General features: G+C 49.9%; 1 protein-coding gene across 4 annotated transcripts in view; it reads right to left on the bottom strand.

Moving 5' to 3' along the window:
• gabbr1b (gamma-aminobutyric acid (GABA) B receptor, 1b) overlaps positions 1–15839 on the bottom strand; it is a 59165-nt gene that overhangs the window by 21341 nt on the left and 21985 nt on the right. For all 4 annotated transcript variants that reach the window (XM_035428894.1, XM_035428892.1, XM_035428893.1 and 1 more), the window contains 7 exons: positions 10976–11110; positions 9597–9767; positions 6782–6883; positions 5852–5917; positions 4451–4642; positions 3077–3322; positions 1388–1451 (listed from right to left, as the gene is read on the bottom strand). In XM_035428894.1, coding sequence (XP_035284785.1) covers positions 1388–1451; positions 3077–3322; positions 4451–4642; positions 5852–5917; positions 6782–6883; positions 9597–9767; positions 10976–11110 — 976 coding nt within the window. The remainder of the gene's footprint in view (positions 1–1387; positions 1452–3076; positions 3323–4450; positions 4643–5851; positions 5918–6781; positions 6884–9596; positions 9768–10975; positions 11111–15839) is intronic.

The following is a 15839-nucleotide window of genomic DNA, read 5'->3' as shown; positions in this document are numbered from 1 at the left end:
GTGAGGATCAGCTTTCTGCAGGAAGTGATCAGCTACATTCATCTGATGAAGATCCACAAATGACTGAAACCTAAACTAATACTTGGTGCTCATAACTGAGCTTCACTGGGGACCAAACAGCGTGTGCAGACTCGCCCGTCTGAGAAGAAGAATCCTTAAATGACAAAGATTAAATAACAAGTATGAGAGTAAATAATGTGGGTTACATCATCAGCACGATTATGAAAGAGGAAGTTGTTATTTTGATGTCTCGGGTAAGTGACTTATTACGGGTTTTTTTATCGCTGTTCTGTGTGGTTTGGGTTTAAACAGGGATGCGGAACAGTATCGCTGTTCTGTGTGGTTTGGGTTTAAACAGGGATGCGGAACAGTATCGCTGTTCTGTGTGGTTTGGGTTTAAACAGGGATGCGGAACAGATACGGCTCCTGTCTAATTTCACTAAACGCGCCCAGATTATGCAAACAGGCCTTTGATTGCACTGCACTGCCTCAGAACGCTGGTTTAGCCGGAATAACAGGGGCATCCTGGGTATTAACAGGCCGACCCCATTCAAACCGCAGCAGCGCGATTCATTACGCTTCACACGTCCACAAACACGCTGTGTGCTCTTCTGCGGCGTGGGAGTTCGGTCCTATATGTCTAAAATACATTAAAAAATGTAAAACTCAGCTTTCCGCTCCATAAGCAAACCCCCCCCCCCCCCCCCACGTCGCTGGATCAGGTGCGTTACCGTTTCTGCTCGCAGATCGCCTCTCGCAGCTGACCTAACCCTAACACCCCCCCCCCCCCCCCCCCCAGGTCGCTGGATCAGGTGCGTTAGCGTTTCTCTCGCAGCTGAGGCACGTCCCGCGCGCTCTTCCAAAAATAAAATACGGTGAAAAAAAAGAAAGAACGAGAACGCTGTTGCAGCCAATAAGGACGCGGGAAGCAGAAACAGCCCCCCCTCTCCCCCCCCCCCCCCGGGGATCGGGCGTACGGAGCGAGCGGGACGGCGGCGAGCGAACGCGGCGGAGCTAACGCACTGGAGCGCGGGACGGGTGTCAGCGCTCCGACACACAGGGAGAGGAACAGGCGCAGAGAGTTTAGAGGGCTTTACATAAGAGGAGAACGGAACAGAACGAGCTTCTTCTCAAAATGTGTCTCTGGCTTCACCCCATGCACCAATTTTACATCACCCACACACGCAGACAGTCTGTCACACACACACACACACACACACTTACTCTCTCACTCACACACACACACACACACACACACTCTATCGTGCACACACAGATACTGCAGTATGTCTGAATGAAGGGATGGATTGTGGAGTGCTAAAGAGAAGAGGGGTGACATGACAGGATGGATAGAAGCTGGGGGAGGGGAGGGGAGGAGGGGGGGTACCTTGTAGTTGCTCGATAAGCGTCCAGGCCATCCTCGAACCCTGGGCATCAAAAACTACATGACCCTAGCAGAGGGAGAAGGCAGAGAGAGCATTTACAGCACTACCTTACAGCTAGCTTTACAGAACACACTGATTTACTGCTACCTTACAGAACACACTGATTTACTGTGTTACCTTACAGAATACACTGATTTACTGTGCTACCTTACAGAACACACTGATTTACTGCTACCTTACAGAACACACTGATTTACTGTGTTACCTTACAGAACACACTGATTTACTGCTACCTTACAGAACACACTGATTTACTGTGTTACCTTACAGAACACACTGATTTACTGCTACCTTACAGAACACACTGATTTACTGTGCTACCTTACAGAACACACTGATTTACTGCTACCTTACAGAATACACTGATTTACTGTGTTACCTTACAGAATACACTGATTTACTGTGTTACCTTACAGAACACACTGATTTACTGCTACCTTACAGAACACACTGATTTACTGTGCTACCTTACAGAACACACTGATTTACTGCTACCTTACAGAACACACTGATTTACTGTGCTACCTTACAGAACACACTGATTTACTGCTACCTTACAGAACACACTGATTTACTGTGTTACCTTACAGAACACACTGATTTACTGTGTTACCTTACAGAATACACTGATTTACTGTGCTACCTTACAGAACACACTGATTTACTGCTACCTTACAGAACACACTGATTTACTGTGCTACCTTACAGAACACACTGATTTACTGCTACCTTACAGAACACACTGATTTACTGTGCTACCTTACAGAACACACTGATTTACTGCTACCTTACAGAACACACTGATTTACTGTGTTACCTTACAGAACACACTGATTTACTGTGTTACCTTACAGAATACACTGATTTACTGTTACCTTACAGAACACACTGATTTACTGTGTTACCTTACAGAATACACTGATTTACTGTGCTACCTTACAGAACACACTGATTTACTGTGCTACCTTACAGAATACACTGATTTACTACCTTACAGAACACACTGATTTACTGTGTTACCTTACAGAATACACTGATTTACTGTTACCTTACAGAATACACTGATTTACTGTGCTACCTTACAGAACACACTGATTTACTGTGTTACCTTACAGAATACACTGATTTACTGTGTTACCTTACAGAACACACTGATTTACTGTGTTACCTTACAGAATACACTGATTTACTGTGTTACCTTACAGAATACACTGATTTACTGCTACCTTACAGAATACACTGATTTACTGTGTTACCTTACAGAATACACTGATTTACTGTGTTACCTTACAGAACACACTGATTTACTGTGATACCTTACAGAACACACTGATTTACTGTGATACCTAACTCAACACACCGATTTATATCTCCCTCTTTCCTTCCCTCTCTCTCTCCCTCTCTACCCCCTCACTTCCTCCCTCCCTTTTTACCCCCTCACTTCCTCCCTCCCTCTCTCCCTCCCTCCCTCCCCCCTCCCTCCTCCCCCTCTCCCTCCTCCCTCTCCCTCTCTCCCCCTCTCTCCCCCTCCTCCCTCCTCCCCTCCACTCTCCCTCCCTCTCTCCCCCTCTCCCTCCCTTCCTCCCTCCCTCCTCCCCCTCCCATCCTCCCTCCCTCCCTCCCTTACTCACAGACACCCCTTCGAAGGAGCTGGTGTTCAGTGCGCGGTAGATCTCTGCGGTGATGTCGCGGTTGTTGTAGTTGAAGTCCTCCAGCCGCCGGCCGCGGGCCCTCAGGGGCCCCACGGTCTTGTTGAGGGCCAAAGCCAGCGCCCAAACGGCGTCGTAGGCCAGCGGGGCCTCCTGGAAGCCCCCCGTCTCCTCCGGGTTCTTCCCCCCCAGGCGGGACATCAGCTGGACCAGGAACTCCTGCGAGGTCTGGGGAGGGAGGAGCCAGAAAAAAACCACCAATCACTATCTCCCGTTGAAAACAGGAAGCCGTGGAAAAGAAATAAAAAGGTGGGGCTTCATTAGTCCCATAAACGACTGATCTCTCATCAATGACTGAGAAGCAGAGGCCAATAGAACGGTATAGAATTGCAGATCAACTGTTAAATTTTAAAACGGGCCAATCGCTTTCTGCATTCCATTTATGAGTGGATGTGTGTGTGAGTGAGACGTACTGCAGATGACTCTAAGGGGAGTGAGCGGATTCAGTGACACACATTATCACCCTGGTGTCCCACAGGGTGTTCAGCTACACACCCCCCACAGTAAGGAGTTAAAACAGGGGTGTTCAGCTACACACCCCCCACAGTAAGGAGTTAAAACAGGGGTGTTCAGCTACACACCCTCCACAGTAAGGAGTTAAAACAGGGGTGTTCAGCTACACACCCCCCACAGTAAGGAGTTAAAACAGGGGCGTTCAGCTACACACCCCCCACAGTAAGGAGTTAAAACAGGGGTGTTCAGCTACACACCCTCCACAGTAAGGAGTTAAAACAGGGGCGTTCAGCTACACACCCCCCACAGTAAGGAGTTAAAACAGGGGTGTTCAGCTACACACCCTCCACAGTAAGGAGTTAAAACAGGGGTGTTCAGCTACACACCCCCACAGTAAGGAGTTAAAACAGGGGCGTTCAGCTACACACCCCCCACAGTAAGGAGTTAAAACAGGGGTGTTCAGCTACACACCCCCCACAGTAAGGAGTTAAAACAGGGGTGTTCAGCTACACACCCCCCACAGTAAGGAGTTAAAACAGGGGCGTTCAGCTACACACCCCCCACAGTAAGGAGTTAAAACAGGGGTGTTCAGCTACACACCCCCCACAGTAAGGAGTTAAAACAGGGGTGTTCAGCTACACACCCCCCACAGTAAGGAGTTAAAACAGGGGTCTTCAGCTACACACCCCCCACAGTAAGGAGTTAAAACAGGGGCGTTCAGCTACACACCCCCCACAGTAAGGAGTTAAAACAGGGGTGTTCAGCTACACACCCCCCACAGTAAGGAGTTAAAAAGCAGGGAAAGGCGCTATATAAGTGGGGCATCGGGGAGGGGGGGGTCACCAGGTTTGAGGCGCCCCGGACGGTCTCGGGGTTCAGCATGACGATCTCTGTGGTCACGTGACCCTCCACGGCCTCCGTCATGTTCTCCACCGTGCAGTTGATCGACGGATCCTTGATTTTGAACCAGTTGTCTGCGTACCAGCCAATCAGAAACCAGACGTATTTCTTCCCAAAGAGCTTCTCCTTAAAGACCTGGCAATGCAGAAAGAGAGAGAGAGAGGGAGGGGGAGGGAGGGAGAGAGGGGGGAGGGGGACAGAGAGGGAGGGAGGAAGAAAGAGAAAAAAGAGGGAGAAAGAGGGAGGAGGGGAAGAGAAAAATAGAGAGATACAGAGAGGGCAGACAGAGAGTAAGCAGGGAGAGGGAGGGAGAGGGGAAAGGGAGAGAGAGAGGTAGGAGGGGAAGAGAAAGATGAGAGAGAGAGACAGAGGGGAGAGAGGCAGAGAAAGGGGGAGAGAGGGAAGGATGAGAAACGAGGACACAGTGAGTGAAAAGGAGAGAGACAGAGAGAGGGAGTGAGAAAAAGAAAGAGCAGGGCTCCTGGTGCCCCTCTGAGACCTCAGCGAAATTAAAACAGCACTAAAATCACCTCCTGATTAAATTAGAATGACATCAGAACTAACCTCCTGACACAAATCATATTTTTACACACCTCAGCATTCTGTCTCACACACTCACTCACTCTAACTCTCACACACACACACACACACACACACACTCACTCTAACTCACACACACTCATTCTGTCTCACACACTCACTCACTCTAACTCACACACACTCACGCACGCACACACACTCACTCTAACTCACACTCACGCACTCACGCACTCACTCACTCACTCACTCACTCACTCACTCACTCACTCACTCACTCACTCACTCACTCACTCACTCACTCTAACTCATGCACACACACACACACTCACTCACTCACTCACTCACTAGCATTAGCTTTATCAGATTGGTCTGTAATATAAATACATTTTTTATATATATATATATATATATATATAATACACACATGCGGAAGGGTTAGGGTTGGGGATGTTATATTTTAGCAGAAGGAGGGTTAGGGTTAGGGTTGGGGATGTTATTATAGCAGAAGGAGGGTGAGGGTTAGGGTTGGGGATGTTATATTTTAGCAGAAGGAGGGTGAGGGTGAGGGTTAGGGTTAGGGATGTTATATTATAGCAGAAGGAGGGTTAGGGTTGGGGTTGGGGATGTTATTATAGCAGAAGGAGGGTGAGGGTTAGGGTTGGGGATGTTATATTTTAGCAGAAGGAGGGTGAGGGTTAGGGTTAGGGTTAGGGATGTTATATTTTAGCAGAAGGAGGGTGAGGGTTAGGGTTAGGGTTGGGGATGTTATATTTTAGCAGAAGGAGGGTGAGGCTGGGTTCTCACCTCACAGAACACTTTCCGTGCCTCTGTCTCGTAGAACAGTCCCACGATGATCCGGGCGTCCTGCCGCTTCACGGGCGCAAGACGGAAACAAAAACAAACCAAATCTAATTACCAGAGAGGGAGAGAGGGCTCCCTCAGAGGCGACACTCCCAACTCTAATCGATCCCAAAAAATATGCCTTCAAACTCATTTTCCCCTGAAGTTATTTTGCATTTGGTTTCGTGAAACTTTCTCACAGTAGCGGTGAGAAAAATGGCCGCCGTTCTGTGTGGCCTGGCCTGGGCTCAGCAGTCCGCCATTTTGTGTCAAAACGCTTCAGTGACCAAAATCCCAAAGACTGTTATGTACATTTACACTGAAGGGTTCATCTATTCAGTCAGCACTGCACTGCACTGTGCCATACTGTTCTGAAACCTGATATGACTTTCTGTGTTATGTTCTGAAACCTGATATGACTTTCTGTGTTATGTTCTGAAACCTGATATGACTTTCTGTGTTATGTTCTGAAACCTGATATGACTTTCTGTGTTATGTTCTGAAACCTGATATGACTTTCTGTGTTATGTCTTCTTACACTAGACAGTAAGATGATGCAGTTTCTGCAGCATGTGATTCTGAATTCAGCAGTCGGTGATGAGACGAGATTCTGAATTCAGCAGTCGGTGATGAGACGAGATTCTGAATTCAGCGGTTGGTGATGAGACGTGATTCTGAATTCAGCGCTCGGTGATGAGACGTGATTTTCCCGGCACAGTTCCAGGTGGACTACAAAGCATTCAGAAAGGTGGGGCTTGGCAGCGTCTGCATGGCAACCTGCTCCGTTGTGCGTGGAAGGGCTCCATGGTTGCTATGGCAGCAGAGGGATGAGGTCAGCTGTCCGATGCTGTGGGGTAGCGGGGTGTGGGGGTGTGGGGGTGTTGGGGGGGTTACCTTGAGGTTTTTGACAGCCACAGCGGGGTCGGTCAGGAAGCTCTGTCTCACGCTGATCTCTATGCCAGCCTCCTTCACCCTCTGCTCCAAATCATCCAGAGTCTGGAGGGGGAGAGGGGGGTGGAGGAGGAGGAGGGATAGAGTGGGGGGGAGGGAGAGCGAGGGGGAGAGGGGGGAGAGGGGGGAGGGAGAGGGAAGGGGAGAGAAAGGGGGAGACGGGGGGGAGAAAGAGATAGAGATAGATAGATAGAGAGAGAGAGAAAGAGAGAGAGAAGTGAAGGGAGGGTCTGTTTGTTCTGCATTATTAAATAGCTCCACTCTGATCATCTCTGATGTTAATGTGATGTCTGCTTATTGACCTGCTGGTCTTTCTTCCCTCTCTCAGATGCATTATTTAAACACTGTGATAATGTACGTGTATATCTATACCTTCATGTTACCTCATACAACACAGATTTGCATCTTTCATGCCTCATATTTGAGTGATCTGCTCATACATTCAACCGAAGCACACGAGTGAGGGAACAGACAGAGGGGAACAGACAGAGGGGAACAGGAGTGTGGCACAGTGGGTAAGGAACTGCGCTTGTAACCGAAAGGTCGCAGGTTCGATTCCCGGGTAAGGACACTGCCGTTGTACCCTTGAGCAAGGTACTTAACCTGCATTGCTTCAGTATATATCCAGCTGTATAAATGGATACAATGTAAAGTGCTATGTAAAAAGTTGTGTAAGTCGCTCTGGATAAGAGCGTCTGCTAAATGCCTGTAATGTAATGTAATGTAATGTAATGAACAGACGCAGGGGGACGGATGGAGGGGAACAGGCGGAGGGGAACAGACGGAGCGGAACAGATGGAGGGGAACAGACAGAGCGGAACAGACGGAGGGGAACAGACGGAGGGGAACAGATGGAGGGGAACAGACGGAGGGGAACAGACAGAGCGGAACAGACAGAGGGGAACAGACGGAGGGGAACAGACGGAGGGGAACAGACGGAGGGGAACAGACAGAGGGGGACGGATGGAGGGGAACAGATGAGGGGGACGGACAGAGGGGAACAGACAGAGGGGAACAGACGGAGGGGGATGGATGGAGGGGGATGGATGGAGGGGAACAGACGGAGGGGAACAGACGGAGGGGGACGGATGGAGGGGAACAGACGGAGGGGAACAGACGGAGGGGGACGGATGGAGGGGAACAGATGGAGGGGAACAGACGGAGGGGAACAGACAGAGGGAACAGACGGAGGGGAACAGACGGAGGGGGATGGATGGAGGGGAACAGACGAAGGGGAACAGACGAGGGGGACGGATGGAGGGGAACAGACGGAGGGGAACAGACGGAGGGGGACGGATGGAGGGGAACAGACAGAGGGGGACGGACGGAGGGGAACAGACGGAGGGGAACAGACGGAGGGGGACGGATGGAGGGGAACAGATGGAGGGGAACAGACGGAGGGGAACAGATGGAGGGGAACAGACGGAGGGGGACGGATGGAGGGAACAGACAGAGGGGGACGGACGGAGGGGGATGGACGAAGGGGAACAGACAGAGGGGAACAGACGGAGGGGGATGGACGGAGGGGAACAGACGGAGGGGGACGGATGGAGGGGAACAGATGGAGGGGAACAGACGGAGGGGAACAGATGGAGGGGAACAGACGAAGGGGAACAGACGGAGGGGGACAGATGGAGGGGAACAGATGGAGGGGAACAGACGGAGGGGGACGGATGGAGGGGAACAGACAGAGGGGGATGGATGGAGGGGGACGGACGGAGGGGAACAGACGGAGGGGAACAGACGGAGGGGGACGGATGGAGGGGAACAGATGGAGGGGAACAGACGGAGGGGAACAGACGGAGGGGGATGGATGGAGGGGGACGGATGGAGGGGAACAGATGGAGGGGGATGGATGGAGGGGGACGGATGGAGGGGAACAGACGGAGGGGAACAGACGGAGGGGGATGGACGGAGGGGGATGGACGGAGGGAACGCCACTGCTGTCGTTTAGCTGCAGCGTTTACATTCGTCTACTGTCCTTTCAGCAGGGGAGTTTCTTATTTATTTATCGTTGTGCCAGTGAAACTCAATTTGAATTTGAATTTCAGTTGAGGGTGAGATTGAAAGGAAGAGGGAGAGAGATAGAGAGAATGAGAGAGAGAGAGAGAGAGACAAGCGGTCAAATTGAGAGTGAGATGGAGAGATTGAGAGAGAGGGATGAGTGGTCAAATTGAGAGTGAGAGGGAGAGATTGAAAGACAGAGAGAGAGAGAGAGAGAGAAAGAGCGAGAGACAGGGGGAGAGATAGAGAGCGAAACAGAGAGATTATGAAAGAGATGAGTGGTCAAATTGAGATAATATATTCAAGGACCTGTCACTGTATTCACAAAACGGAATGGTTTAAATTGGTACCAGGCCAACCCAAGACATCACTTGAATGACCAAACCAAAGGGGAACCCCAAAATAATAAACCAACTGGGGGTGCGTGTGCACGGCTTCATGTCCTCGAGACTCACAAGTGGAGAGGCGGCCGAATCTGTTTCTGGTTTCCATGCCAACTTCTGGCCTTAAATATTTATGACATCTGACATAAGCACATGAACGCCAGCCGGTGACTGTTGTTGAGTCCTTATGTGAAATGCTTTACTCATCTAATCCATGAGTGAACCAGTGCTGGTGCATACAGTCAGTTAGCTCAATTAGCCAGGGTCATTAGAGGAAACAAAAACCTGCATGTGCACCTGCCCACCCCTGCACAAAGAGATAATAATGAGGGCCAAGGGGTCAAAGGTTGAAAAGGTGAAAGGTCACGGACCGAAGTGAAGACCTCGGTGGTCTGCTGGATGGTGGCGATCTTGGTCCACTTCCACTTCTGGAAGAGCTGCACGCGGGTGGGGTTGTGCAGGGTGGCCGATGGGTGCGTGCGGAAGAAGGTGGGGAAACGCTGCCGGTTCGAGAGCGCCGGGGAGCTGGAGCCGTAGGACAACTGTGGGCGGGGCCGGGAGGGGAATGGGCGGGGCCAGAGAGGGGAGTGGGTGGGGCCAGGCAGGGAGTGAGTGGGGCAGGGTGGGGAGAGGACAGGGCCAAGCAGGGAGTGGGCAGGGCCAGAGAGGGGAGTGGGCAGAGCCAGGGGGAGGGTGGGTGTGGCAGGGCGGGGAGTAGGCGGGGCAGGGTGGGGAGTGGGCGGGGCCAGGCAGGGAGTGGGTGTGGCAGGGCAGGGAGTAGGCGGGGCAGGATGGGGAGTGGGCGGGGCAGGGTGGGGAGTGGGCGGGGCCAGGCAGGGAGTGGGTGTGGCAGGGCAGGGAGTAGGCAGGGCAGGGCGGGGAGTGGGCGGGGCCAGGCAAGGAAGTGGGTGGAGCCAGGAGGGGAGTGGGCAGGGAAGGAAGTGGGTGGAGCCAGGACGGGAGTGGGCGGGGCGGGGCAGAGCAGGGAGTGGGTGGAGCAGAGCAGGAATGGGCGGAGCAGGGTGGGGAGTGGGCGGAGCAGGAAGTGGGCAGGGTAGAGAGACAGAGAGAGGAAGAGAGGCATTACTACAGTCTTCATATGCCACAAGAATTGACCAATTCCTGGAACCCAAAAATTCTTATGCTGAAGTATACCAAGTATATTATTGTATACTTGGGAATACTTTAAGGATAATTAAGGTCTATATCAAGTATACTTAATATACTAGTTTGGCACACGGGTCAGGACAGAGGTGGCTTATTTTGTCAGGCATCGAAAAGCGAAAATAGCCACGAAGAAGAAAAATGTAACAAAATGGTATTAATGGGAAATCGATGCACTCTAATCGGCCTTCTCAAGATCTGAGAAATAGAGGATAAAGGAAGAAACAGCTCTGCTGGGGGGGGGCATCTAATTGGTCAGCAGTGCCCTGCAGAGGTTACTACAAGAGGGTATGATTCAGATCGATGAACAGACCGATCATCACAGAGAGCGCTAGCACGTTAGCACGTTAGCAATAACAGGAACTCTAACAGCAGAAATGCACCAACCAGAAACATGAAGTCATTGAACAGCGCTACTCCTAGTGGCTGTCAGCTACATCACGCAGTCACATGAATACATTCAGTTATAATTATGGATGTCTGTGCCACTGGGACTGAACATTATGCATCGTGACTATAGAAAGACCAGGTTCCACACAAAGACCGGGTTCCACAGAAAGACCGGGTTCCACACAAAGCTACGCACCACGATCAGGTTCCACATGCGGGCCGCCTCAGCCACCAGGGTGGACACGGAGCTGCAGCCGGGCATCAGCACAATCTTTATGGGCTCCGTGTACAGCAGGTCATACAGCAAGCGCGTGGCCTCACCCGGGTCACACTGGGGGGAGGGGGGGGAGGAGAGAGAGAGGAGGGAGAGGGAGGGGGGAGAGAGAGAGGGAGGGGGGAGAGAGAGAGAGAGAGAGGAGAGAGAGGGAGAGAGAGAGGAGAGGAGAGAGAGCATAAGAAGAACAGAAGGACAATTTTATCAGTATTTATGAATCAATCATGTTAATTTCAATGTACTTTGAAAAATCAAGTCCTTCATTTTTTACGTTTGAACCAGCACACAGCAGGGTGTGAACAGTACATTGCTGGATGTGTTTTTGTGGCTGTGTGGCTCTTAGTGTGACAGGTCCATGAGCATGGCCTTGGTTTATATCCTTCTCTCTCTTTCACGCACCAGCTGAAGTGAATATAGAGGAGCTGAGCGATCACACAGCCGCCATTTACAGTCTCTAACTGTCTTTCTCTCTGACTCTCACAAAAACATTCTAAAGGCCCATCCTGGGTGATTTAGTACAGACGTTTCCTCAGACCTACAGCACAGGATCTGAGGGGTGAAAAGGAGAAGGGGAGGGAGGTTTGGTCATCAGCACTTTATTTCAGTCAAAGGCCAGATCCTGCGTTTCCCCAAAACTCCCTGGGGGGTGGGGGGGGCGTGGGGGGGCTGGGCCTTCAGCACTGCTGAATACACAATTTCCACAGTGCTACAGGCCAGAGTCATGGGACTGTGTGTGTGTGTGTGTGTGTGTGTGTGCGTGCACGTGTGTGTGTATGCATGCACGTGCATGTGTGTGCATGCACATGTGTGTGTGTGTGTGTGTGTGAGTGTGTGTGTGTGTATGTGAGTGTGTGTGTGTTTTCTGGTGTGTTTTATACCCGTGACAAAATCTTGCATTTCTGTGTGATTCTACTTTATTTTAGATTAATATGAACACAAAATACTAGCCAATCATTAAAAATTAAAGGAAGTGATTTAAACCATTCATTACCGACCTGAAAACAAAAAAAACCCTTGTGAAAACTGCCCCTGTGAAAACTGCCCCTGTGAAAACTGCCCCTGTGAAAGCTGCCCCTGTAAAAACTGCCCCTGTGAAAACTGCCCCTGTAAAAACTGCCCCTGTGAAAACTGCCCCTGTGAAAACTGCTTATCGTCTGCATGTTTAATGAGAGGAGCAGGACGCTTTGCTTGTTCAGATAAAGCTCTGTCACGCTTAGTCACCAGACTTTCAGCTTTTCACTAAAGCTGATCACACTTGTGTTTGCACACACACTGTTTATTCACCCCTAATAACCCTAACCCTAACCCTAACCCTAACCCTAACCCTAACCCTAACCCTGACCCTGACCCTGACCCTGACCCTGACCCTAACCCTAACCCTAACCCTAACCCTAACCCTAACCCTAACCCTGACCCTGACCCTGACCCTGACCCTAACCCTAACCCTAACCCTAACCCTAACCCTAACCCTAACCCTAACCCTAACCCTAACCCTAACCCTAACCCTAACCCTCTCCCAGCCCGGTCCCCACTAGCTGGGGTGTTTCTGTTCCCCTGACTACTGAGGACCCTGCAACACACATTTATCAGATCACTGTGGCCTACGAAGGTCACACGCCAAATACATGCGACGATACATCACTGAACAAACACACAGTGACATGTCCAGAGTTAAATCGGCTCTTACAGGGGACATATGTGGGACTCATATGTAGTCTGCGAGAGTTGAATAAACACTGGACATTTAACTGTGCATGAAGCAGGTCAACCTCACCGTGCACTGCAGAGCATCTACCCGCTTTTAAAAGTCCAGAGACAGACAGAGAGAGAGAGAGACACAGAGAGAGAGAGAGAGAGACGGAGAGAGAGAGAGAGAGAGAGAGACAGCAAGAGAGAGAGAGAGAGAGAGACATAGAGAGAGAGAGAGAGACAGCAAGAGAGAGACAGAGAGAGAGAGAGAGAGAGAGATAAATTGTGTAATTACACAGTCGCTCATAAACGCCACACAGTTGCACAGATTGGGGCCAGCGTCTGCTGCACATATTGATTGGCCGATCCACAGAGAGGAAGAGTTCAGAACGGCCCTGGGGCCCGGGGCCTGGGGGCCTGCGCCGCGTTGGGCAGGGAGCCCCGGTAACGGCCCAGAAACTCCTCATATTTCCGTGGATATTTTCCAAGCTCTTTCATTTCCATCGGCTCGCACTACAGCCCCCGGCGTGGGCAACACAATCTGAAATCAAACTAAACAAAACAAAATGAAAAAGAAAATTGATTTACCAGCTCAAAAAAGCCAACAGCTTTAAAAAATAAAAAATAAAAAGGAAAAGAACAACCACAAAAAAAGCAATCTAGAACAACTAGGGAGAGAGGACTCCGTCCTGTATCGATATCAATTATCAGAGAAACGCAAACGTTCACACTACTCAAATTAAATAGGCTATCTGTTACATTTATTTATTTATTTAACCTTTATTTACCCAGTGTAGGTTCGCTGAGCACGGATGCTCTTTTGCAGCAACGCATACACATACACATTCACACCTAGGAGCTGCCCAGTACAACCACAATCCTCTATTGTTGGCCACTGAGCTGCTCCACTGGAGGGAGAGAACATTTTTTTAGCCAATTAAATCAGGGGATGATTAGGTGGCAAGTTTAGGTGGCTGGGATTTTAGCCAGGGCACCGGGGAACCCCCTCCTCTTTGCGATGAGAGTCATGGGATCTTTAATGACCACAGTGAGTCAGGACCTCGGTTTAACGTCTCATCCGAAAGACGGCATCTCCTACAGCACAGTGTCCCCATCACTGCACTGGGGCATTGGGGTTTATTTGACCAGAGGGAAGATTGCCCCCTGCTGGCCCACCAACAACACTTCCAGCAGCAATTTGACGGTGGGCACAACGACCTTTAGGTAATACTAGAGCGACGGATGATCGTCATCGCTATAACCGCCGTGCCCATCGCTGAGACTCGAATTGTAATATAATACAAACGGAAATCAGAGACAGGTTAGGGACAGTACTTTTAACTCTGTCCATTATTGGCATGTTGACGGTACAATGAAGGATCAGATACGCCACCACGCCTTGTATTCGCCTCAGGCTACACAGTGAAATGGCCAGTGCTAATTCAACTCCTAACAGATAACATCAAATGTTGTGTTAAGCGTTGAATAAACACCGCTAGAGTTGAATAAACACTGGACATTTTACTGCGCGGGAAATAGGATCAGCCCGAGTTCTTTCACACAGCATTATTAGTGGTAGACTGAGTTAGCCTAAAGTGATCTCGGGTCACGTGTTTATGCATTTTATGAGCGACAGCGTTCAATAGTGAAATCGCGCGGAATGGAACGCAGGTGTCAATGCAGCGGTATCCATCGGCCAATCATACAGTACATAGTCTATCCCCGGACTGTAAACTGGCCTATAGGCTGATTAACGTTTGGTGGATGACATCTGGAATATACCGATCGGCCTACATAGCCTCCCGACTGATTATCCGATAAAATCAGCGAATAAAACACTTTTAATAAAGATGTGAGCGTACAGCCTTCTGGGGTGTAATAAAAGCATACCACAATTATCAGAAGATGGTAAGGGCACGTGCAACCTTCCACGGCAGGCTGAAGACCCCGCTCGTCTGGACTAAGAACTTGATAACTCCGCACCGATCTTCGGTAACATTCAAACCGTTTTTACTGATTGCACTTACCCTGTTTAAATGCAAGGACAGTAGTTAACTGTCAGGAGAGATTTTTTTACTTGTTAAATATGTGTACGCAAAGCTCTCTTGTCGTACAGAAGTTCAAAGCACTTTTGTAAATCGTTCTGGATAAGAGCGTCTGCCAAATTATGCCAATGGACCGGCATCCATCTGAAAGCAGGTCTGACCGCACTCTAATGTAATTGTAGCACAGAAACGCGTGCCCTCCTTAACTCCTCGCGGGATAAGGAAAAAACGCTTCTGTAGAACTCTGACGTAATTCTGTTCATTAACGCACACAGGCTGACATTGTGCCTCTGCAAGTTCAACTGGGCACTTAGCCTACGGCAGAAATACAAATGGGTTATAGGCTACATCATTCAGCATTCATTTATATAGCCTACTGCGCTTGCAAAAGGCGAAATCATCCGTTTTCAAAAGATAATTATACCGTTTCTTAAAAGAAGTAACGCACGTGCACCGACAGCTGGCTTTCAAAAAAAAAGTGATAACATAAACCACATACTTTCAGCCTTAAAATAGGGTAATTATGGAAATTGCGGTTAGGTCAACAAATTATCCGATAACCACAGCGCAGCCAAATTACAGCTTTGAACAGGAAATCAGACTCTTTCACGGCGTCATCACGCCTATTCATCACAGAACGGTTCTACGACTGAAAGTTCAAGCTTGTGTAGGGAAGCAGAGATTAGTGGAATTGCCGGGTGTGAGCAGGAGTATTTTTATATTTCAGTGCTATCCCGTGCCTAAAAATTGGTTAGATCCAATTAACATGCTGTCCAGGCTCCCCAAAATGACCGTCTGGCTCGCACACAAGCACGTAGGGGAATCCGCTCCGGCAGCGCGTGCCGGTCGCTGTCCGCGGTGCTGAGCTGTAATGTAATTCAGTCGCGCTTCTGGAGCGGAGCCACTGGCAGCAGCGCGCGCACACGGGCTCTCTACGGGAATCTGTGTCCTTTTGATGAATTGGTTCTCTCGCTGTCACTTAACCCAAGCGTCTGTCAACACGCGCGGCCGTTGCACATTGATTTTAAGCCCACGTACCGGGCACCTTCCCC

Source organism: Anguilla anguilla, chromosome 8, assembly GCF_013347855.1.
Source record: "Anguilla anguilla isolate fAngAng1 chromosome 8, fAngAng1.pri, whole genome shotgun sequence".
NCBI lineage: Eukaryota > Metazoa > Chordata > Actinopteri > Anguilliformes > Anguillidae > Anguilla > Anguilla anguilla.
Note: the sequence above shows the minus strand (reverse complement) of the source record. Positions and strands in the feature narration are given on the sequence as shown.